The sequence below is a fragment of the Salvelinus namaycush genome, chromosome 3 (genome assembly GCF_016432855.1).
Source record: "Salvelinus namaycush isolate Seneca chromosome 3, SaNama_1.0, whole genome shotgun sequence".
In the NCBI taxonomy this organism is placed as follows: Eukaryota; Metazoa; Chordata; class Actinopteri; order Salmoniformes; family Salmonidae; genus Salvelinus; species Salvelinus namaycush.
This window is the reverse complement of record NC_052309.1, coordinates 6066235-6089884: the sequence shown is the minus strand read 5'-3', so window position 1 is coordinate 6089884 and position 23650 is coordinate 6066235. Positions and strand designations below refer to the sequence as shown.

Here is a 23650-nt window from a genome sequence, read left to right as displayed (position 1 = left end):
AACTCCTCAAACCTTCCCTCAGTCTAGTCAACCAACTCCTCAAACCTTCCCTCAGTCTAGTCAACCAACCCCTCAAACCTTCCCTCTTAGTCTAGTCAACCAACTCCTCAAACCTTCCCTCTTAGTCTAGTCAACCAACTCCTCAAACCTTCCCTCAGTCTAGTCAACCAACTCCTCAAACCTTCCCTCAGTCTAGTCAACCAACTCCTCAAACCTTCCCTCAGTCTAGTCAACCAACACCTCAAACCTTCCCTCTTAGTCTAGTCAACCAACTCCCCAAACCTTCCCTCAGTCTAGTCAACCAACTCCTCAAACCTTCCCTCTCAGTCTAGTCAACCAACTCCCCAAACCTTCCCTCAGTCTAGTCAACCAACTCCTCAAACCTTCCCTCAGTCTAGTCAACCAACTCCCCAAACCTTCCCTCAGTCTAGTCAACCAACTCCTCAAACCTTCCCTCAGTCTAGTCAACCAACTCCTCAAACCTTCCCTCTTAGTCTAGTCAACCAACTCCTCAAACCTTCCCTCTTAGTCTAGTCAACCAACACCTCAAACCTTCCCTCAGTCTAGTCAACCAACTCCCCAAACCTTCCCTCAGTCTAGTCAACCAACTCCTCAAACCTTCCCTCAGTCTAGTCAACCAACTCCCCAAACCTTCCCTCAGTCTAGTCAACCAACTCCTCAAACCTTCCCTCAGTCTAGTCAACCAACTCCTCAAACCTTCCCTCTTAGTCTAGTCAACCAACACCTCAAACCTTCCCTCAGTCTAGTCAACGAACTCCCCAAACCTTCCCTCAGTCTAGTCAACCAACTCCTCAAACCTTCCCTCTTAGTCTAGTCAACCAACTCCTCAAACCTTCCCTCAGTCTAGTCAACCAACTCCTCAAACCTTCCCTCTTAGTCTAGTCAACCAACTCCTCAAACCTTCCCTCAGTCTAGTCAACCAACCCCTCAAACCTTCCCTCTTAGTCTAGTCAACCAACACCTCAAACCTTCCCTCAGTCTAGTCAACCAACTCCTCAAACCTTCCCTCTTAGTCTAGTCAACCAACTCGTCAAACCTTCCCTCAGTCTAGTCAACCAACACCTCAAACCTTCCCTCTTAGTCTAGTCAACCAACTCCTCAAACCTTCCCTCAGTCTAGTCAACCAACTCCTCAAACCTTCCCTCTTAGTCTAGTCAACCAACTCCTCAAACCTTCCCTCAGTCTAGTCAACCAACCCCTCAAACCTTCCCTCTTAGTCTAGTCAACCAACTCCTCAAACCTTCCCTCTTAGTCTAGTCAACCAACCCCTCAAACCTTCCCTCAGTCTAGTCAACCAACTCCTCAAACCTTCCCTTAGTCTAGTCAACCAACTCCTCAAACCTTCCCTCTCAGTCTAGTCAACCAACTCCCCAAACCTTCCCTCAGTCTAGTCAACCAACCCCTCAAACCTTCCCTCAGTCTAGTCAACCAACTCCTCAAACCTTCCCTCAGTCTAGTCAACCAACCCCTCAAACCTTCCCTCAGTCTAGTCAACCAACCCCTCAAACCTTCCCTCAGTCTAGTCAACCAACTCCTCAAACCCATTGAGGATCCTTTAATGCTAGTACCCATTACCACTGTTAAAATGTATTTGTTATTTGATATTTTTGACTTTTAAAGCAAATAATCACCTTAAAACCATTTAAAACAAATCAAACCAGTGCAACACATAAAATATCCCATAGTCATACATATTTAAACCTGATTTAAAAGAAATAATATAATAATAATATAATAATATTAATACAGAAGGTAACAAAACCATAGACAGAGGAAATTAAACCCCTCCCAAAAGGACAATGACAAAGAAGCCTCAACAAAGCAGTTGCTTGATGCTTCTCCCCCCAAGTCCTCAAGTCTCCCCCCACGACAGACCCAGTGTGCCCTCTCTGTCAGGGGCCTGACTGGGTTAGCCTGGGTTGGAGGATGGGTTGGCCTGTGTGTGTCTTGCAGCCAGCCCACTTGAGTCTTCTTCCAGTAATGTTAGCCATCTGTCAGCCAGCCAAAACAGGCCAGCAGGCAAGGCCCAGTGTCCCAGTGTCTCAGCCACACAAAGGGCATCTGGCAGGGGACTAAAGCAGGCCTGTCCATGTTGCCTGGGGGGAGGGAGGCAGGAAGGGCTGGGGGAGGGAGGCAGGCAGGCCTGGGAAGAGAGGGAGGCAGGCCTAGGAAGAGAGGGAGGCAGGCCTGGGAAGAGAGGGAGGCAGGCAGGCCTGGGAAGAGAGGGAGGCAGGCAGGCCTGGGAAGAGAGGGAGGCAGGCAGGCCTGGGAAGAGAGGGAGGCAGGCAGGCCTGGGAAGAGAGGGAGGCAAGCAGGCCTGGGAAGAGAGGGAGGCAAGCAGGCCTGGGGAGAGAGGGAGGCAGGCAGGCCTGGGGAGAGAGGGAGGCAGGCAGGCCTGGGGAGAGAGGGAGGCAGGCAGGCCTGGGGAGAGAGGGAGGCAGGCAGGCCTGGGGAGAGAGGGTCGCCTGGGGAGAGAGGGTCGCCTGGGGAGAGAGGGTCGCCTGGGGAGAGAGGGTCGCCTGGGGAGAGAGGGTCGCCTGGCGAGAGAGGGTCGCCTGGCGAGAGAGGGTCGCCTGGCGAGAGAGGGTCGCCTGGCGAGAGAGGGTCGCCTGGCGAGAGAGGGTCGCCTGGCGAGAGAGGGTCGCCTGGCGAGAGAGGGTCGCCTGGCGAGAGAGGGTCGCCTGGCGAGAGAGGGTCGCCTGGCAAGAGAGTGTCGCCTGGTGAGGGGACAAACTAGAGGGAGGCATGCTCCCCCAGCCACATAGACCCCGGGGTGGAAGGGGTCTAGAGTTGAAAGGAGGAGGAGAGACAGAGGAAACAGATAGGAGGGCGGGTAGTTGGCAAACAAGCACAAAAGAGATAGAGAATGAAATGTCCCTCTGGACACCGCCTTCTCTTTTTATCCTCTGAGGAGACCCTCTGTTCCCCAGAGACGGCTGTTACCCGACCCTGTACCCCCACACACCCCTCTCCTCTACGCGCCTCACAAACACTCTTTGTCCTCCTCCCGTCTCGTTGGAACAGGCAGCATGGCCAGTGGCCGGTCTTTTAAGTTGTGTGTGTAGTGTTCGACTTGTTTATGCATGGTTTCACATGTTTCTGTCTTGTCTCATCCCCAAACCGTAACCTAAACCCTTTCGGCCCCAGATAAATTCTGTACTGCCGCCCGGTATGGTCCCATGCCTCCTAGCTATTAACCCAGTTAAGGCCTCCCTATGTCAGACAACTGGACCTTTTTATTTGATTTAACCAGGTTGTCTTATTGAGATAAAATGTCTTTTTCAAGAGAGACCTGAAGACCTGTGAGCCTAGGTCCAGTCCTGGGCCCTGGGTGGCTAGGCGGTGGTGAGCTTCTGAATGGTTCTGTTGTAGTACTGTGTGGTGAGGGCCTCCAGAGGGGTCCAGTGGTGGGCACGGAGCTCAATGACCTCCATGAGGAGGGAGCGGGTCAGCTGGGACTCAGCCGGACACAGCATCTTGTCCCTGGCTGTGGCAAGGAGCTCAGTCATCATCTCTGGAAGCTGCTCCTCCAGGAGATGACCTGTGGACTGCAGCTGGAGGAGAGGAGGAGGAAGAGAGGGGAGGAGGGGGGTTAGGGGGAGGGAGGATGAGAAGAGGGAGGAAGAGGGGAGGGAGGGGGGTTAGGAGGAGGGAGGAGAGTTAGGGTTACATCTAGACGTCTGAATATAGGCTAGTCAGAGACGGGTTGGCTAGCTTCAGAGTGGGGGGTGTGTCTGAGAGACTGGTTGGCTAGCTTCAGAGTGGGGTGTGTGACTGAGAGATGGGTTGGCTAGCTTCAGAGTGGGGGTGTGTGACTGAGAGATGGGTTGGCTAGCTTCAGAGTGGGGGTGTCTGTCAGAGACGGGTTGGCTAGCTTCAGAGTGGGGGTGTCTGTCAGAGAGACTGGTTGGTTAGCTTCAGAGTGGGGGTGTCTGTCTGAGAGACGGGTTGGCTAGCTTCAGAGTGGGGGGGGGTGTGACTAAGAGACTGGTTGGCTAGCTTCAGAGTGGGGGGGTGTGACAGAGACTGGTTGGCTAGCTTCAGAGTGGGGGGGTGTGACTAAGAGACTGGTTGGCTAGCTTCAGAGTGGGTGTGTCTGCGAGACTGGTTGGCTAGCTTCAGAGTGGGGGTGTCTGTCTGAGAGACTGGTTGGTTAGCTTCAGAGTGGGGGTGTCTGTCTGAGAGACGGGTTGGCTAGCTTCAGAGTGGGGGTGTCTGTCAGAGACGGGTTGGCTAGCTTCAGAGTGGGGGCGTCTGAGAGACTGGTTGGCAAGCTTCAGAGTGGGGGCGTCTGAGAGACTGGTTGGCAAGCTTCAGAGTGGGGTTATCTGTCAGAGACTGGTTAGCTGGCTTCAGAGTGGGGGTGTCTGTCAGAGACAGGTTGGCTAGCTTCAGAGTGGGGGCGTCTGTCTGAGAGACTGGTTGGCAAGCTTCAGAGTGGGGGTGTCTGTCAGAGACAGGTTGGCTAGCTTCCGAGTGGGGGTGTCTGTCTAAGGGACGGGGCTGGTTGGCTAGCTTCCGAGTGGGGGTGTCTGTCTAAGGGACGGGGCTGGTTGGCTAGCTTCCGAGTGGGAGTGTCTGTCTAAGGGACGGGGCTGGTTGGCTAGCTTCCGAGTGGGGGTGTCTAAGGGACGGGGCTGGTTGGCTAGCTTCCGAGTGGGGGCGTCTGTCTAAGGGACGGGGCTGGTTGGCTAGCTTCCGAGTGGGGGCGTCTGTCTAAGGGACGGGGCTGGTTGGCTAGCTTCCGAGTGGGGGCGTCTGTCTAAGGGACGGGGCTGGTTGGCTAGCTTCCGAGTGGGGGCGTCTGTCTAAGGGACGGGGCTGGTTGGCTAGCTTCCGAGTGGGGGCGTCTGTCTAAGGGACGGGGCTGGTTGGCTAGCTTCCGAGTGGGGGCGTCTGTCTAAGGGACGGGGCTGGTTGGCTAGCTTCCGAGTGGGGGCGTCTGTCTAAGGGACGGGGCTGGTTGGCTAGCTTCCGAGTGGGGGCGTCTGTCTAAGGGACGGGGCTGGTTGGCTAGCTTCCGAGTGGGGGCGTCTGTCTAAGGGACGGGGCTGGTTGGCTAGCTTCCGAGTGGGGGCGTCTGTCTAAGGGACGGGGCTGGTTGGCTAGCTTCCGAGTGGGGGCGTCTGTCTAAGGGACGGGGCTGGTTGGCTAGCTTCCGAGTGGGGGCGTCTGTCTAAGGGACGGGGCTGGTTGGCTAGCTTCCGAGTGGGGGCGTCTGTCTAAGGGACGGGTCTGGTTGGCTAGCTTCCGAGTGGGGGCGTCTGTCTAAGGGACGGGGCTGGTTGGCTAGCTTCCGAGTGGGGGTGTCTGTCTAAGGGACGGGGCTGGTTGGCTAGCTTCCGAGTGGGGGCGTCTGTCTAAGGGACGGGGCTGGTTGGCTAGCTTCCGAGTGGGGGTGTCTGTCTAAGGGACGGGGCTGGTTGGCTAGCTTCCGAGTGGGGGCGTCTGAGTTGTGAAAGGTTAGGGGCACGCTCTTTAACATATGTCTGTCACGGAAGGATGGAGTCCCATTATAGGAACCTTGGCCTGTCTGTCCAGTCCGGCTGATATTCTCAAATTCCCCCAAAAAACAATTAGTGATTAGCTCCACTATAGCAGACTTCCTAGAGCTGGCCTGACAGGTCACCTTCCCTGCTCTGCCCTCGTGCTCTCTCTTTCTCTGCCTTGAACAGAGCTCCTCCCCAGCCCTCCTCTCCTCCCCTCCTCCCATCCCCAGCCCTCCTCTCCTCCCCAGCCCTCCTCTCCTCCCCAGCCCTCCTCTGATCTCCATTCCAGCTCCAGGCTCTAGTCTCTAGTCTGCAAACTAGTTTCAGACTCTGTTCTTAGCCTCTACACTACCTCAGTGTCACTCTATAATTCATGCTGAGACAGAAAGATTCCTTCACTACATCCAGACAGACAACAGCCTGACTACAACTGTCTTGGGCTGAAAAGTGTGTTGACGTACAGGACAGAATAGATAGAATATGAAGAGTATACAGTGTATACTGCCTCTCTGTTCTACTGCCTCTCTGTCCTACTGCCTCTCTGTCCTACTGCCTCTCTGTCCTACTGCCTCTCTGTCCATTAATATACAAAGGACCGATGTGTACTGTAAGAGGCTTCAGTGAAGATGGGAGTGTGTTGACGTACAGGACAGAAAAGATAGAATATGAAGTGTACATACCTCCATAGAACAGCAGAGGACTGCATCCTCCTTAACCTCGGGAGACTGCAGCAGCTGCAACAGATGATGAGAGATGTCTCTATAGAGATACAGTATCTGTTTATTCTTTATTTATGTCTACAGCTCAGAATAAAGCAGTCATGCAGAGTGGCAGAAGTTACAAATATACACCCATAGCAGAGATGGGTACTGTACTGTGTGTATGACTAGTACCGTCTTTCTGTTTGTGAGGTCGAATGACAATGAGAGGAAAAACAAAGAGAGACACAGAGAGACCTGGCTCTCAAGATAAGACAGGCTATGTGCACACTGCCCACAAAATGAGATGGAAACTGAGCTGCACTTCCTAATCCTGCCAATTGTATCACCAGAGACATACAGTACCAGTCAAAAGTTTGGACACACCTACTCATTCAAGGGTCTTTATTTTGACTATTTTCTACATTGTAGAATAATAGCGAAGACATCAAAACTATGGAAATAACACATATGGAATCATGTAGTAAACAAAAAAGTGTTAAACAAATCAAAATATATTTTATATTTCAGATTCTTCAAAGTAGCCACCCTTTGCTTGATGACAGCTTTGCACACTCTTGGCGTTCTCTCAACCAGCTTCACCTGGCATGCTTTTCCAACAGTCTTAAAGGAGTTCCCATATCTGTGTCTCACAAAGACATGGCGATTGTAATCAAAAATCTCAACTTTGGATCCATCGCTCGTGTTTCTTGGATCAAGCAAGTCTCTTCTTCTTATTGGTTTCCTTTAGTAGTGGTTACTTTGCAGCAATTCGACTATGAAGGCCTGATTCACGCAGTCTCCTCTGAACAGTTGTTGAGATGTGTCTGTTACTTGAACTCTGTGAAGCATTTATTTGGGCTGTAATTTCTGAGGCTGCTAACTCCAATGAACGTATCCTCTGCAGCAGAGGTAACTCTGGGTCTTCCAGTTGATGGTGTTTGCGACTGCACTTGAAGAAACTTTAAAAGTTCTTGAAATTTTCTGCATTAACTGACCTTCATGTCTTAAAGTAATGATGGACTGTCGTTTCTTTTTTGCTTATTTGCACTGTTCTTGCCATAATATGGACTTGGTATTTTATCAAATAGGGCTATCTTCTGTATTCCATCCCTACTTTGTCACAACACAACTGATTAGCTTAAACGCATTAAGAAAGAAAGAAATTACACAAATTAACAAGGCTGGTTGAGAGGTTGAGAGAATGCTGGTTGAGAGAATGCCAAGAGTGTGCAAAGCTGTCATCAAGGCAAAGAGTGGCTATTTTGAAGAACCTTTGTTTAACACTTTTTTGGTTACTTCATGATTCCATATGTGTTATTTCATAGTTTTGATGTCTTCACTATTATTCTACAATGTAGAAAATAGTAAAAATAAAGAAAAACCCTTGAATGAGTAGGTGTGTCCAAACTTTTGACTGGTACTGTATTTCCCTCAGATTACACAGACCCACAAACAAATCCAATTTTAATAAACTCCCATATCTACTGGGTGAAATACCAGTGTGCCATCACAACAGCAAGATTTGTGACCTGTTGCCACAAGAAAAGGGCAACCAGTGAAGAACAAACACCATTGTAAATACAACCCATATTTATGTTGATTTATTTTCCCTTTTGTACTTTAACTATTTGCACATTATTACAACACTGTATATAGACATAATATGACATTTGAAATGTCTCTATTCTTTTGGAACTTCTGTGAGCGTAATGTTTACTATTCATTGTATATGTGTATTTATTATGGATCCCCATTAGTGTATGTGTGTGTATAGTGAGTATACACAGTCCCTGCTGTTCCATAAGGTATATTTTTTTCTTAAAAATAAAAAAATGTTTTATCTGATTCTACCGCTTGCAGCAGTTACTTGATGTGGAATAGAGTTCCATGTAGTCATGGTTCTATGTAGTACTGTGTGCCTCCCATAGTCTGTTCTGGACTTGGGGACTGTGAAGAGACCTCTGGTGGGGTATGCATGGATGTCTGAGCTGTGTGTCGTGTCAGCATTTGTTGCTGGCATGTCATGCCTAAGTTTGCTAAGTAGTTGGCAATATCAGTCAGTTTTGTAATGTATGAGCCATCTGATTCAATGAATGATGGAGCTGAGTTTGCCTTTTTTCCCCAAAAATGTAATTGAAGCTGCTCCAAAGCTTTTTACTATCATTCTTTATGTCATTTATCTTTGTTTCATAGGGTAGTTTCTTCTTTTTATTCAGTTTAGTCACATGGTTTCTCAATTCGCAGTACGTTTGCCAATCAGTTGCGCTGCCAGACTTATTTGCCATTCCTTTTGCCTCATCCCTCTCAACCATACCATTTTTCAATTCCTCATCAATCCACAGGGATTTAACAGTTTTTAAATTCATTTTCTTAAATGGTGCATGCTTATTAGTAAATAATAAGCAATTTCATAAATGTGTTAAGTGCAGCGTCTGCTTGCTCCTCATTACACACCATGGACCAACAAATATTCTTTACATCAACACCATAGGAATCACTACAAAACGTATTGTATGACCTCTTAGTATTAGGCCCAGCCTTTGGAACTTTGGTTTTCCTAGACATGGCTACTGTGATCACTACATCTGATGGATCTGGATACTGCTTTAAAACACATTTCTGCAGCATTAGTAAAGATGTGATCAATACATGTGATCAATACATGATTTCATTCCTGTGCTGTTTGTAACTACCCTGGTAGGTTGACTGATAACCTGGCTTCCAATTGAAGCTCGCATCCGCTACAAGACCATGGTGCTTGCCTACGGAGCTGTGAGGGGAACGGCACCTCAGTACCTTCAGGATCTGATCAGGCCCTACACCCAAACAAGGGCACTGCGTTCATCCACCTCTGGCCCGCTCAGCCCAGTCAAAACTGTTCGCCGCTCTGGCACCCCAATGGTGGAACAAACTCCCTCACGACGCCAGGACAGCGGAGTCAATCACCACCTTCCGGAGACACCTGAAACCCCACCTCTTTAAGGAATACCTAGGATAGGATAAAGTAATCCTTCTGACCCCCCCCCCCCCTAAAAGATTTAGATGCACTATTGTAAAGTGGCTGTTCCACTGGATGTCATAAGGTGAATGCACCAATTTGTAAGTCGCTCTGGATAAGAGCGTCTGCTAAATGACTTAAATGTAAATGTAAATGTAACCTGAACCAGGTTGCAGGCACTGGTTACAGTTCGAAGCTTTTTCTCGAGTGGGCAGCCTGATGAAAGCCAGTCAATATTTAAATCACTCAGAAAATATACCTCTGTTGATATCACATACATTATCAAGCATTTCACACACATTATCCAGATACTGACTGTTAGCACTTAGTGTTCTATTGCAGTTTCCCACCAGAATGGGCTTTAGGTGAGGCAGATGAACCTGTAGCCATATTACTTCAACAGTATTTAACATGAGATCCTCTAATCTTTACAGGAATGTGATTCTGAATATAAACAGCAACACCTCCACCACTGGCATTTATTTTCTGTAAATGTTATAACCTTGTATTGCTACCACTGTATCAAAGGTATTGTCTAATTGAGTTTCAGAGATAGCCAGGATATGGATGTCATCTGTTACTAGCAAGTTATACATTTCATGAACCTTGTTTCTTAAGCTACATATGTTGACGTGGGCTATTATGAGCACTTTTCTGGGAAGCTTGCTTGTTTTCATTGCTTTACTGGGAAGCTTAGCAGAAGTAGATATTATCATGCTATTTATGTTAGTTCGTGCAGGGTGAGCTGCACACAGTGGACTTCCTCCTAGGGCACACCTTCTTAGTGCTAACAGTATAAATCTGGTTCATAGACACATGATTGCTGCATACAACAGCTGTAGGATCAGCAGAGGCATTCAGGGCAGTTAGAGGGACATACATTAGGTTACTTACATTGTGTCTACCAATGCCCCTGGGATAATGTACATTTTCTGAAGCATTATGACAACTCAGCGACACAATGGTAGGGATTAACTGAGCTGGGCTTGGGTCATTGATAATTCATTGTCTCAACGCAGCCTTATAATGCTGTGAAAGGATCCAGGAACCCAAATGATTTGGGTGGATCCCATCCTGCTTATAAAACGTGTTTTGTTTCAAAAAGGTATCGAAATTGTCAATAAAAGTTACACACATTGAGCTGCAATAATCACGTAGCCAGTTGTGAAGAGAAAGAATCATTCAGAGAGGGTACAGGGCCAGATATGATCAGAGAGGGCACAGGGCCAGATATGATCAGAGAGGGCACAGGGCCAGATATGATCAGAGAGGGCACAGGGCCAGATATGATCAGAGAGGGCACAGGGCCAGATATGATCAGAGAGGGCACAGGGCCAGATATGATCAGAGAGGGCACAGGGCCAGATATGATCAGAGAGGGCACAGGGCCAGATATGATGGGTCTTATATTAGTGTCTATCAGAGAGTCAGTCAGCTCTTTAAAATCCAGTTTCAACTGTTCAGAGCTGCACGTCATAATGTCATTAAAACCCACATGGACTACGATAGCATTGATGTTCATGTCCTGGAGTAGTGCATTCGGGAGCAGCTTAGTAATGTCATTTACTCAAGCTCCGGGGTAGGACATTGTTTCTGCACCAGGAACTGTCACATTCCTTACCATGGAGCTGCCCAAAATCATGGCTGGCGAGAATGACTTAGAAATCCACCCACTCCCACGCTTCACAGAATGGTGCTGGCCTCCACGGTTCGTGACATGCAACCATCGTTGATTGTCATGCTCCTCTTGCTGTGCTCCTTCGACTCCGCTATCAGATGGGGGAGGAGAGGCAGGAGATGGCTCCCCTGGCGAACGAACTCCGGGCAACACCGGCCAGTCGGTGCGAACGCCATCCAGGCACCGGCGTAGAAAAGGTAAACATTTCCTCAGTTTCTTACGTAGGCTGGCGACCTGTGTGATCAAGGAAGCCACATCAAGCCTATAACCCTCGGCAAGCAAACAATTGCCACACTGGAACTCAGTGATCCAGTTTGTACTGAAACAAAGCGTAGTAGATACAGCTTCTACAGCGCTGGAACCGTTCATTTACCTCTCCAGCGCAATTGGAAAACTCATCTCTGACTAACTTGATTAGCTTGATGGCTAACGTTAGCAGTTGATGGCTAACGCTACTTGCTTTGGCAATGTAGACATATGTGTCCCGTGCCAATAAAGCCCTTTCAATTGAATTGAGAGAGAAAGAGCGAGATGTGAAAGCTTGGCTACCTAACAGCTCAGTCCAAACAGAATAGGGTTGTAAATCCAGGCAGGTCCAAACTATGGTTGGGCGGTAGCTACCGAATGGCATATTTGGTGAGTTTGGAAATTTTACAAGCAAATGTGAATGAGAGATGTTGTGCAAATGCACACAGTATTGACGCATGTAGTTCTGGCTCTCCAGCAGCATGTCTACATGCTGTGTCTGTGTGTAGTCTGGAGTCGCTAGGAGAAGAGGGGGGGGGGGGGCAGAAGGGCTGAGAACAAAGAGGAGAAAAAAAACGCAAGGAAATCAAGATGGCAGCGGCAGTTATACAAAAAACAAATCCAAAAGGGCTTTGCCTTCAACACTGTAGACGTCTACCGTCACCTTATTCATTCAGCCACTTAGTTACAGCAAGGTAGACTAGGTTTTACTTCAGAATTCTGCATTTTACACACCAACAACAACAAATAGACACAATGCATAATAAATATCTTGCTGCCTTTTGTAAACACAGATCTAAAAATACTTCATATTGTAATTTCTGCTCAGCATTAGAATCACTTTGTTCATTTGCACAACATCTCTCAGTCACAATCGCTTGTAAAATTTCCAAACTGCATCAAAGCGGGGACCGAGAGACTGAAAAACAGCTTCTATCTCAAGGCCATCAGACTGTTAATAAACAGCCATCACTAACATTGAGTGGCTGCTGCCAACATACTGACTCATCTCTAGCCACTTTAATAATGAAAAAATGTAGGTAATAAATGTATCACTAGCCACTTTAAACAATGCCACTTTATATAATGTTTACATACCCTACATTAATCATCTCATACGTATATACTGTACTCTATACCATCTACTGCATCTTGCCTATGCCGTTCTGCCATCGCTAATCCATATATTTGTATGTACATATTCTCATTCGCCCCTTTAGTGTGTATTAGGTAGTTGTTGTGAATTTTTCGATTACTTGTTAGATATAACTGCACGGTCGGAACTAGAAGCACAAGCATTTCGCTACACTCGCATTAACATCTGCTAACCATGTGTATGTGACCATTAACATCTGCTAACCATGTGTATGTGACCATTAACATCTGCATGTGACCAATACCATCTGCTAACCATGTGTATGTGACCAATACCATCTGCTAACCATGTGTATGTGACCATTAACATCTGCTAACCATGTGTATGTGACCATTTACATCTGCTAACCATGTGTATGTGACCATTAACATCTGCTAACCATGTGTATTTGACCATTAACATCTGCTAACCATGTGTATGTGACCATTAACATCTGCTAACCATGTGTATGTGACCATTAACATCTGCTAACCATGTGTATGTGACCATTAACATCTGCTAACCATGTGTATGTGACCATTAACATCTGCTAACCATGTGTATGTGACCATTAACATTAGAAATATGATGGACATGTCGTTTTTGCAACAAAAACAAATCCTTGCTTTTTCATTGTACGCTCATTTATTTATGTGGCTGCCAGCCTAAACGTCTTCTGATGAAAATGAAGCTATTTTATGTCAAATGTGTTGCACTAATGTATTTTCTGTGCAGGAAAACTAGAGTTGCACGTCCCTGATCACTCTATTGAAGCAGAAAAACACTTGACGTCCATAATAAAATGCAACCCCTGTCAATACACACTTTCTCCTTTCTCCTGCTATTAACAAACAAACACGTGACCGGCTCAACTGTGCTGGGGAACTAAGTAAGCTTCATAATGTAAAATAATGTGACAGGTGAAATAAGAACACAATCTGCTTTATCTCATAATGCATTGCACAAGTTGACTGCAGGTATTTAATTTAAAAAAAATAGTTACACATTTTTAAATGATTAAAAAACTTAAGAGATAGTCTCAATGGTATTGAAAAACCATCCCGCGGCTATTTCCAAATACCCCTGTATACGGTACAGTATATGGTCTTCCTCGAGTCTTCTTGGGTATGACGCTACACGCTTGGCACACCTGTATTTGTGGAGTTTCTCTAATTATTCTCCGCAGATCCTCTCAAGCTCCGTCAGGTTGGATGGGGAGTGTTGCTGCACAGCTATTTTCAGGTCTCTCCAGAGATGTTAGATCGGGTTCAAGTCCGGGCTCTAGCTGGGTCACTCAAGGACATTCAGAGACTTGTCCGGAAGCCACTCCTGCATTGTCTTGGCTGTGTGCGTAGGGTCATTGTCCTATTGGAGGATGAACCTTCGCCCCAGTCTGAGTTCCTGAGCAGGTTTTCATCAAGGATCTCTCTGTACTTTGCTCCGTTCATCTTTCCCTCGATCCTGACTAGTCTCCCAGTCCCTCCCGCTGAAAAACATCCTCACAGCATGATGCTGCCACCACTATGTTTCACCGTAGGGATGGTGCCAGGTTTCCTCCAGACGTGACGCTTGGCATTCAGGCCAAAGAGTTCAATCTGGGTTTCATCAGAACAGAGAATCTTGTTTCTCATGGTCAGAGTCCTTTAGGTGCCTTTTGGCAAACTCAAAGTGGGCTGCGCGGAACTCTAACCCGGAAGCTTATAAGAAACCCTGCTATGCCCTCCGACGAACCATCAAACAGGAAAAGAGTCAATACAGGGCTAAGATTGAATCGTACTACACCGGCTCTGACGTTCATCTTATGTGACAGGGCTTGCAAACTATTACAGACTACAAAGGGAAGCACAGCCGCAAGCTGCCTAGTGACACGAGCCTACCAGACGAGTTAAATCACTTCTACGCTCGCTTCGAGGCAAGCAACACTGAGGCATGCATGAGAGCATCAGCTGTTCCGGATGACTGTGTGATCACGCTCTCCGTAGCTGACGTGAGTAAGACGTTTAAACAGGTCAACATTCACAAGGCTGCGGGGCCAGATGGATTACCAAGATGTGTGCTCCGGGCATGTGCTGATGAACTAGCAGGTGTCTTCACTGACATTTTCAACATGTCCCCGGTTGAGTCTGTAATACCAATATGTTTCAAGCAGACCACCACCACTGTGCCCAAGAACACGAAGGCAACCTGCCTAAATGACTACCGACCCGTAGCACTCATGTCCGTAGCCATGAAGTGCTTTGAAAGGCTGGTAATGGCTCACATCAACACCAGTATCCCAGAAACCCTAGACCCACTCCAGTTTTCATACCGCCCCAACAGATCCACAGATGATGCAATCTCTATTGCACTCCACACTGCCCTTTCCCACCTGGACAAAAGGAACACCTACGTGAGAATGCTATTCATTGACCACAGCTCAGCGTTCAACACCAGAGTACCCTCAAAGCTCATCACTAAGCTAAGGATCCTGGGACTAAACACCTCCCTCTGCAACTGGATCCTGGACTTCCTGACAGGCCACCCACAGGTGGTGAGGGTAGGTAGCAACACATCTGCCACGCTGATCCTCAACACAGGAGCCCCTCAGGGGTACGTGCTCAGTCCCCTCCTGTACTCCCTGTTCACCCACGACTGCGTGGCCAGACACGACTCCAACACCATCATTAAGTTTGCAGACGACACAGTGGTAGGCCTGATCACTAACAACAGCCTATAGGGAGGAGGTCAGAGACCTGGCCGGGTGGTGCCAGTATAACAACCTATCCCTCAACGTAACCAAGACTAAGGAGATGATTGTGGACAACAGGAAAAGGAGGACTGAGCACGCCCACATTCTCATCGACGGGGCTGCAGTGGAGCAGGTTGAGAGCTTCAAGTTCCTTGGTGTCCACATCGCCAACAAACTAGAATGGTCCAAACACACCAAGACAGTCGTGAAGAGGGCACAACAAAGCCTATTCCCCCTCAGGAAACTATAAAGATTTGGCATGGGTCCTGAGACCCTCAAAAGGTTCTACAGCTGCAACATCGAGAGCATCCTGACTGGTTGCATCACTGCCTGGTACGGCAATTGCTCGGCCTCCGACCGCAAGGCACTACAGAGGGTAGTGTGTACGGCCAGTACATCACTGGGGCTAAGCTGCCTGCCATCCAGGACCTCTACAGCAGGCAGTGTCAGAGGAAGGACCTAAACATTGTCAAAGACCCCAGCCACCCCAGTCATAGACTGTTCTCTCTACTACCGCATGGCAAGCGGTACTGCAGTGCCAAGTCTAGGACGAAAAGGCTTCTCAACAGTTTTTACCTCCAAGCCATAAGACTCCTGAACAGGTAATAAAATGGCTACCCGGAATATTTGCATTGTGTGCCCCCCCCCCAACCCTCTCTTTTACGCTACTGCTACTCTCTGTTTATCATATATGCATAGTCACTTTAACCATATCTACATGTACATACTACCTCAATCAGCTCGACTAACCGGTGCCTGTATATAGCCTCGCTACTGTGTATAGCCTCGCTACTGTGTATAGCCTCGCTACTGTGTATAGCCTCGCTACTGTGTATAGCCTCGCTACTGTGTATAGCCTCGCTACTGTGTATAGCCTCGCTACTGTGTATAGCCTCGCTACTGCGTATAGCCTCGCTACTGCGTATAGCCTCGCTACTGCGTATAGCCTCGCTACTGCATATAGCCTCGCTACTGTATATAGCCTCTCTACTGTATATAGCCTCTCTACTGCGTATAGCCTCGCTACTGCATATAGCCTCGCTACTGCATATAGCCTCGCTACTGCATATAGCCTCGCTACTGCATATAGCCTCGCTACTGCATATAGCCTCTCTACTGTATATAGCCTCTCTACTGTATATAGCCTCTCTACTGTATATAGCCTCGCTACTGTTATTTTTCACTGTTGTTTTTATTTCTTTACTTACCTATTATACACCTAATACCTTATTTATTTTTGTTGTTGAAATTGCACTGTTGGTTAGTAAGTAAGTAAGCATTTCCCTGTAAGGTCCACACCTGTTGTATTCGGCACACGTGACAAATACACTTTGATTTGATGTGCCTTTTCCAGAGGACTGGCTTCCGTCTTGCCACTCTACCATAAAGGCCTGCTTGGTGGAGTGCTGCAGAGATGGTTGTCCTTCCGGAAGGTTCTCCCATCTCCACAGGGAAACTCTGGAGCCGTCAGAGTGACCATCTGATTCTTGGCCCTTCTCCTCCTATTGCTCAGTTTGGCCAGGCGGCCTTCTTCTAGGAAGAGTCTTGGTGGTTCCAAACCTCTTCCATTAAGAATGATGGAGGCCACTGTGTTTTTGGGGACCATCAATGCACAAATGTTTTGGTACTCTTCCCCAGATCTGTGCCTCGACACAATCCTGTCTCGGAGCTCTACGGAAAATTCCTTCAACCTCATGGCCTGGTTTTTGCTCTGACATGCACTGTCAACTGTGGGACCACATATAGACAGTTATGTGCCTTTCCAAATCATGTCCAATCAATTGAATTGACCACAGGTGGACTCCAAGTTGAAAACATCTTAAGGATGATCAATGGAAACAGGATGCACAGGAGCTCAAGTTCCAGTCTCACAGCAACGGGTCTGAATACTTATGTCAACTGCCATTTCAGTTCCCCAAAAATATAAAAACCTGTTTTCACTTTGCCATTATGGGGTATTGTGTGTAGATTTATAAGGATTGTTTATTTATTTAATCCATTTCAGAATAAGGCTGTAACGTAACAAAATGTGGAAAAAGTCAAGTGGCGTGAATACTTTCCGAATGCACTGTATATCATATGGAGCAGAGACAAGAGGAGCAGGTCAGAGTAGAGAGGAGCAGAGTAGAGAGGAGCAGAGCAGAGCAGAGACAAGAGGAGCAGGTCAGAGCAGAGAGGAGCAGAGTAGAGAGGAGCAGAGCAGAGACAAGAGGAGCAGGTCAGAGTAGAGAGGAGCAGAGTAGAGAGGAGCAGAGCAGAGACAAGAGGAGCAGGTCAGAGCAGAGAGGAGCAGGTCAGAGCAGAGAGGAGCAGAGTAGAGAGGAGCAGAGCAGAGCAGAGAGGAGCAGAGTAGAGAGGAGCAGAGCAGAGCAGAGAGGAGCAGAGTAGAGAGGAGCAGAGGGGAGGAGCAGAGCAGAGAGGAGCAGAGCAGAGCAGAGACAAGAGGAGCAGGTCAGAGCAGAGAGGAGCAGAGTAGAGAGGGGCAGAGCAGAGGAGCAGAGCAGAGAGGAGCAGAGCAGAGCAGAGAAGAGCAGAGAGGAGCAGAGTAGAGAGGAGCAGGTCAGAGAGGAGCAGAGCAGAGAGGAGCAGAGCCGAGAGGAGCAGAGAGGAGAGGAGCAGAGCAGAGAGGAGCAGAGTAGAGAGGAGCAGAGCAGAGAGGAGCAGAGAGGAGCAGAGCAGAGAGGAGCAGAGCAGAGAGGAGCAGAGCAGAGAGGAGCAGAGAGGAGCAGAGAGGAGCAGAGAGGAGCAGAGCAGAGAGGAGCAGAGCAGAGAGGAGCAGAGCAGAGAGGAGGAGCAGAGCAGAGAGGAGCAGAGCAGAGAGGAGCAGAGCAGAGAGGAGCAGAGAGGAGCAGAGCAGAGAGGAGCAGAGAGGAGCAGAGCAGAGAGGAGCGTAGAGGAGCAGAGTAGAGAGGAGCAGAGCAGAGAGGAGCAGAGTAGAGAGGAGCAGAGTAGAGAGGAGCAGAGTAGAGAGGAGCAGAGAGGAGCAGAGCAGAGAGGAGCAGAGCAGAGAGGAGCAGAACAGAGAGGAGCAGAACAGAGAGGAGCAGAACAGAGAGGAGCAGAACAGAGAGGAGCAGAGAGGAGCAGAGCAGAGAGGAGCAGAGCAGAGAGGAGCAGAACAGAGAGGAGCAGAACAGAGAGGAGCAGAACAGAGAGGAGCAGAGCAGAGAGGAGCAGAGCAGAGAGGAGCAGAACAGAGAGGAGCAGAACAGAGAGGAGCAGAACAGAGAGGAGCAGAACAGAGAGGAGCAGAACAGAGAGGAGCAGAACAGAGAGGAGCAGAACAGAGAGGAGCAGAACAGAGAGGAGCAGAACAGAGAGGAGCGTAGAGGAGCAGAGCAGAGAGGAGCAGAGCAGAGAGGAGCAGAGCAGAGAGGAGCAGAGCAGAGAGGAGCAGAACAGAGAGGAGCGTAGAGGAGCAGAGCAGAGAGGAGCAGAGCAGAGAGGAGCAGAGCAGAGAGGAGCGTAGAGGAGCAGAGCAGAGAGGAGCAGAGAGGAGCAGAGCAGAGAGGAGCAGACTGTTCTTACTATCAGAGAACAAAAGGAAATTGACGACTGTGCTGCCAAAAAGTTGAAAAAATACACACCACAGACATGCACTTCTCATGAGCTACGAGCCATAGCAGGAAAATAACGGTACGTGGTACGTAGTGCTGAAGAAGAAGTTAAGTACACAAATTCCACCCTGAAAAAGTTTGTGTTCCAAATGGCACCACATTCCCTATAAGTGCACTACTTTTGACCAGGGCCCAAAGGGTTCTGGTTAAAAGTAATTCACTACGAAGGGAATAGTATGCCATTTGGCACGCATCCAGAGACAATTTCCAAACACTAAAGACCATTAAGAGTGAAGTGGTTGGTGCATTATGCCTAAGCTGCTGAACCAATCCATTGCCAGCTCTCACAGAGACATTGACCTTTCACCTCTGAGGGATTTGTGTGGGTGGGAGCCGGGGAGATGGGGCCGCAGGGTCCAGAGATAATTGCCTTCCTAACTTAAACAGTGCCGGTTCAGACAAAAAGATTCCACACGGGAAGGGAACATCATTCATGAGCCGTGCAGAAGAAGTAGAAGAAGTGTGGTGATTGGTCAGGAAAGCACCAAGGATGAGGGGGTTGGGCTGAGGTGGGGGAAACAAAGGGTGAGGAACTATGTTGTACTAGAAAACACATCATAATGTTGTATGTTTTTTTGTGGGTGCTTATATTTGTCATATTTCACAAATACTAGTGTAATAACATGTAATTATGCCCGTGCCTAGGCACACTCAAAGCCTTGCACTAGCTACTGGGCCTTATGAAACTCAAAGCCTTGCACTAGCTACTGGGCCTTATGAAACTCAAGTCGGCAGGAGAGACTAGCTTGGTGTAACTATGTACTACAACAAACACACATTAAGCCCCATCGGTAGAGATGCCTGGAAGGGCGGTAGGTTGCCTGGCACTAACCTTGGCACGTCCCCCGAGGTTGCACCAACGGGGCTGGGCGGGGAGGTGAACGTTGTGTCTGTTTCTGAAATGGTACCCTATTTTCCTACAAAGTGCACTACTTTAGACCCTATTTTCCTACAAAGTGCACTACTTTAGACCCTATTTTCCTACAAAGTGCACTACTTTAGACCCTATTTTCCTACAAAGTGCACTACTTTAGACCCTATTTTCCTACATAGTGCACTACTTTAGGCCAGGGCCCATGGGTCATTACTTTCAGATGCAGGTTGCATCTCCTAGCTTGGCCCTGAGGGAATTACTTGGCTGCCTGCTAACAGATGGTCTGGGCCTCATCACTCCATAATGTGCCACGCTGCAGCACAGCGCCAAGCCACCGCTAAGCCCACCCTCCCTGAGCTTAGCTCCTGCAGTTTGTCTGGGAGGGTGAGAGAGAGGAGCATCAGACAGGATAGAGAGAGGAGCATCAGACAGGATAGAGAGAGGAGCATCAGACAGGATAGAGAGAGGAGCATCAGACAGGATAGAGAGAGGAGAATCAGACAGGATAGAGAGGGGAACATCAGACAGGATAGAGAGAGGAGAATCAGACAGGATAGAGAGAGGAGAATCAGACAGGATAGCGAGGGGAGCATCGGACAGGATAGAGAGAGGAGCATCAGACAGGATAGATGGAGGAGAATCAGACAGGATAGCGAGGGGAGTATCAGACAGGATAGAGAGAGGAGCATCAGACAGGATAGCGAGGGGAGTATCAGACAGGATAGCGAGAGGAGAATCAGACAGGATAGCGAGAGGAGCATCAGACAGGATAGAGAGAGGAGCATCAGACAGGATAGAGAGAGGAGCATCAGACAGGATAGAGAGAGGAGCATCAGACAGGATAGCGAGGGGAGCATCGGAGAGGATAGAGAGAGGAGCATCAGACAGGATAGCGAGGGGAGCATCAGACAGGATAGAGAGAGGAGCATCAGACAGGATAGATGGAGGAGAATCAGACAGGATAGCGAGAGGAGCATCAGACAGGATAGCGAGGGGAGCATCAGACAGGATAGCGAGAGGAGCATCAGACAGGATAGAGAGAGGAGCATCAGACAGGATAGCGAGGGGAGCATCAGACAGGATAGAGAGAGGAGCATCAGACAGGATAGAGAGAGGAGCATCAGACAGGATAGAGAGAGGAGCATCAGACAGGATAGCGAGAGGAGCATCAGACAGGATAGCGAGAGGAGCATCAGACAGGATAGCGAGGGGAGCATCAGACAGGATAGCGAGGGGAGCATCAGACAGGATAGAGAGGGGAGCATCAGACAGGATAGAGAGGGGAGCATCGGACAGGATAGAGAGAGCCGAGCATCAGACAGGATAGCGAGGGGAGCATCAGACAGGATAGAGAGAGGAGCATCAGACAGGATAGCGAGGGGAGCATCAGACAGGATAGAGAGAGGAGCATCGGACAGGATAGCGAGGGGAGCATCGGACAGGATAGAAAGAGGAGCATCAGACAGGATAGATGGAGGAGAATCAGACAGGATAGAGAGAGGAGCATCAGACAGGATAGATGGAGGAGAATCAGACAGGATAGAGAGAGGAGCATCAGACAGGATAGCGAGAGGAGCATCAGACAGGATAGAGAGAGGAGCATCAGACAGGATAGCGAGAGGAGCATCAGACAGGATAGAGAGTACGGTACGGCACAGTACGGTGCTGTTCAGTAAACACACTATGCCACGATACGGTACAGTACGGTGCTGTTCAGTAAACACACTATGCTACGTTACGGTGCAGTACGGTGCTGTTCAGTAAACACACTATGCTACGGTACGGTGCAGTACGGTGCTGTTCAGTAAACACACTATGCTACGTTACGGTGCAGTACACTGCTGTTCAGTAAACACACTATGCTACGTTACGGTGCAGTACGGTGCTGTTCAGTAAACACACTATGCTACGGTACGGTGCAGTACGGTGCTGTTCAGTAAACACACTATGCTACGGTGCAGTACGGTGCTGTTCAGTAAACACACTATGCTACGGTGCAGTACGGTGCTGTTCAGTAAACACACTATGCTACGTTACGGTGCAGTACAGTGCTGTTCAGTAAACACACTATGCTACGTTACGGTGCAGTACGGTGCTGTTCAGTAAACACACTATGCTACGTTACGGTGCAGTACGGTGCTGTTCAGTAAACACACTATGCTACGGTACGGTGCAGTACGGTGCTGTTCAGTAAACACACTATGCTACGGTACGGTGCAGTACGGTGCTGTTCAGTAAACACACTATGCTACGTTACGGTGCAGTACGGTGCTGTTCAGTAAACACACTATGCTACGGTACGGTGCAGTACGGTGCTGTTCAGTAAACACACTATGCTACGGTACGGTGCAGTACGGTGCTGTTCAGTAAACACACTATGCTACGTTACGGTGCAGTACGGTGCTGTTCAGTAAACACACTATGCTACAGTACGGTGCTGTTCAGTAAACACACTATGCTACAGTACGGTGCTGTTCAGTAAACACACTATGCTACAGTACGGTGCTGTTCAGTAAACACACTATGCTACGGTGCAGTACGGTGCTGTTCAGTAAACACACTATGCTACGGTGCAGTACGGTGCTGTTCAGTAAACACACTATGCTACGTTACGGTGCAGTACGGTGCTGTTCAGTAAACACACTATGCTACGATACGGTGCAGTACGGTGCTGTTCAGTAAACACACTATGCTACGTTACGGTGCAGTACGGTGCTGTTCAGTAAACACACTATGCTACGTTACGGTGCAGTACGGTGCTGTTCAGTAAAAACACTATGCTACGTTACGGTGCAGTACGGTGCTGTTCAGTAAACACACTATGCTACGTTACGGTGCAGTACGGTGCTGTTCAGTAAACACACTATGCTACAGTACGGTGCTGTTCAGTAAACACACTATGCTACAGTACGGTGCTGTTCAGTAAACACACTATGCTACGTTACGGTGCAGTACGGTGCTGTTCAGTAAACACACTATGCTACAGTACGGTGCTGTTCAGTAAACACACTATGCTACAGTACGGTGCTGTTCAGTAAACACACTATGCTACGGTGCAGTACGGTGCTGTTCAGTAAACACACTATGCTACGGTACGGTGCAGTACGGTGCTGTTCAGTAAACACACTATGCTACGGTGCAGTACGTGTTGTTCAGTAAACACACTATGCTACATTACGGTGCAGTACGGTGCTGTTCAGTAAACACACTATGCTACAGTACGGTGCTGTTCAGTAAACACACTATGCTACAGTACGGTGCTGTTCAGTAAACACACTATGCTACAGTACGGTGCTGTTCAGTAAACACACTATGCTACGGTGCAGTACGGTGCTGTTCAGTAAACACACTATGCTACGTTACGGTGCAGTACGGTGCTGTTCAGTAAACACACTATGCTACGTTACGGTGCAGTACGGTGCTGTTCAGTAAACACACTATGCTACGTTACGGTGCAGTACGGTGCTGTTCAGTAAACACACTATGCTACGGTGCAGTACGGTGCTGTTCAGTAAACACACTACGCTACGTTACGGTGCAGTACGGTGCTGTTCAGTAAACACACTATGCTACGTTACGGTGCAGTACGGTGCTGTTCAGTAAACACACTATGCTACGTTACGGTGCAGTACGGTGCTGTTCAGTAAACACACTATGCTACGTTACGGTGCAGTACGGTGCTGTTCAGTAAACACACTATGCCACGATACGGTACAGTGCTGTTCAGTAAACACACTATGCTACGTTACGGTGCAGTACGGTGCTGTTCAGTAAACACACTATGCTACGGTACGGTGCAGTACGGTGCTGTTCAGTAAACACACTATGCTACGTTACGGTGCAGTACGGTGCGGTAGGTTAGAGGCTGTTTTCATCAATGGCACCTGATGGCTGTCATTATGAGTGAGCAAAAGTGTGTGTGGTGGGAGGTAGGTGTGTGTGTGTGGTGGGAGGTAGGGGTGTGTGTGTGGTGGGAGGTAGGTGTGTGTGTGTGGTGGGAGGTAGGTGTGTGTGTGGTGGGAAGTAGGTGTGTGTACATGGGTCTTAGCCTGAATAAGTGTGTACATGTGTGTGTGTGTGTGTGTGTGTCTTATGTAGCCTGAATAATGATACACACAAGCCAAGGATTTTGCTTACGGTAGTACAAAAGTCCAAGCTTAGAA

The 23650-nt window shown here is 48.4% G+C and overlaps 1 protein-coding gene across 1 annotated transcript in view; it reads right to left on the bottom strand.

Moving 5' to 3' along the window:
* Positions 1-2569: 2569 nt before the first annotated feature.
* Positions 2570-23650, bottom strand: part of ctif (CBP80/20-dependent translation initiation factor) — a 173604-nt gene continuing 152523 nt past the window's right edge. Inside the window, exons 12-13 of the mRNA XM_038989443.1 lie at positions 6191-6244; positions 2570-3575 (exon numbers count right to left, since the gene is read on the bottom strand). Coding sequence (XP_038845371.1) covers positions 3357-3575; positions 6191-6244 — 273 coding nt within the window. The 3' untranslated portion in view covers positions 2570-3356. The remainder of the gene's footprint in view (positions 3576-6190; positions 6245-23650) is intronic.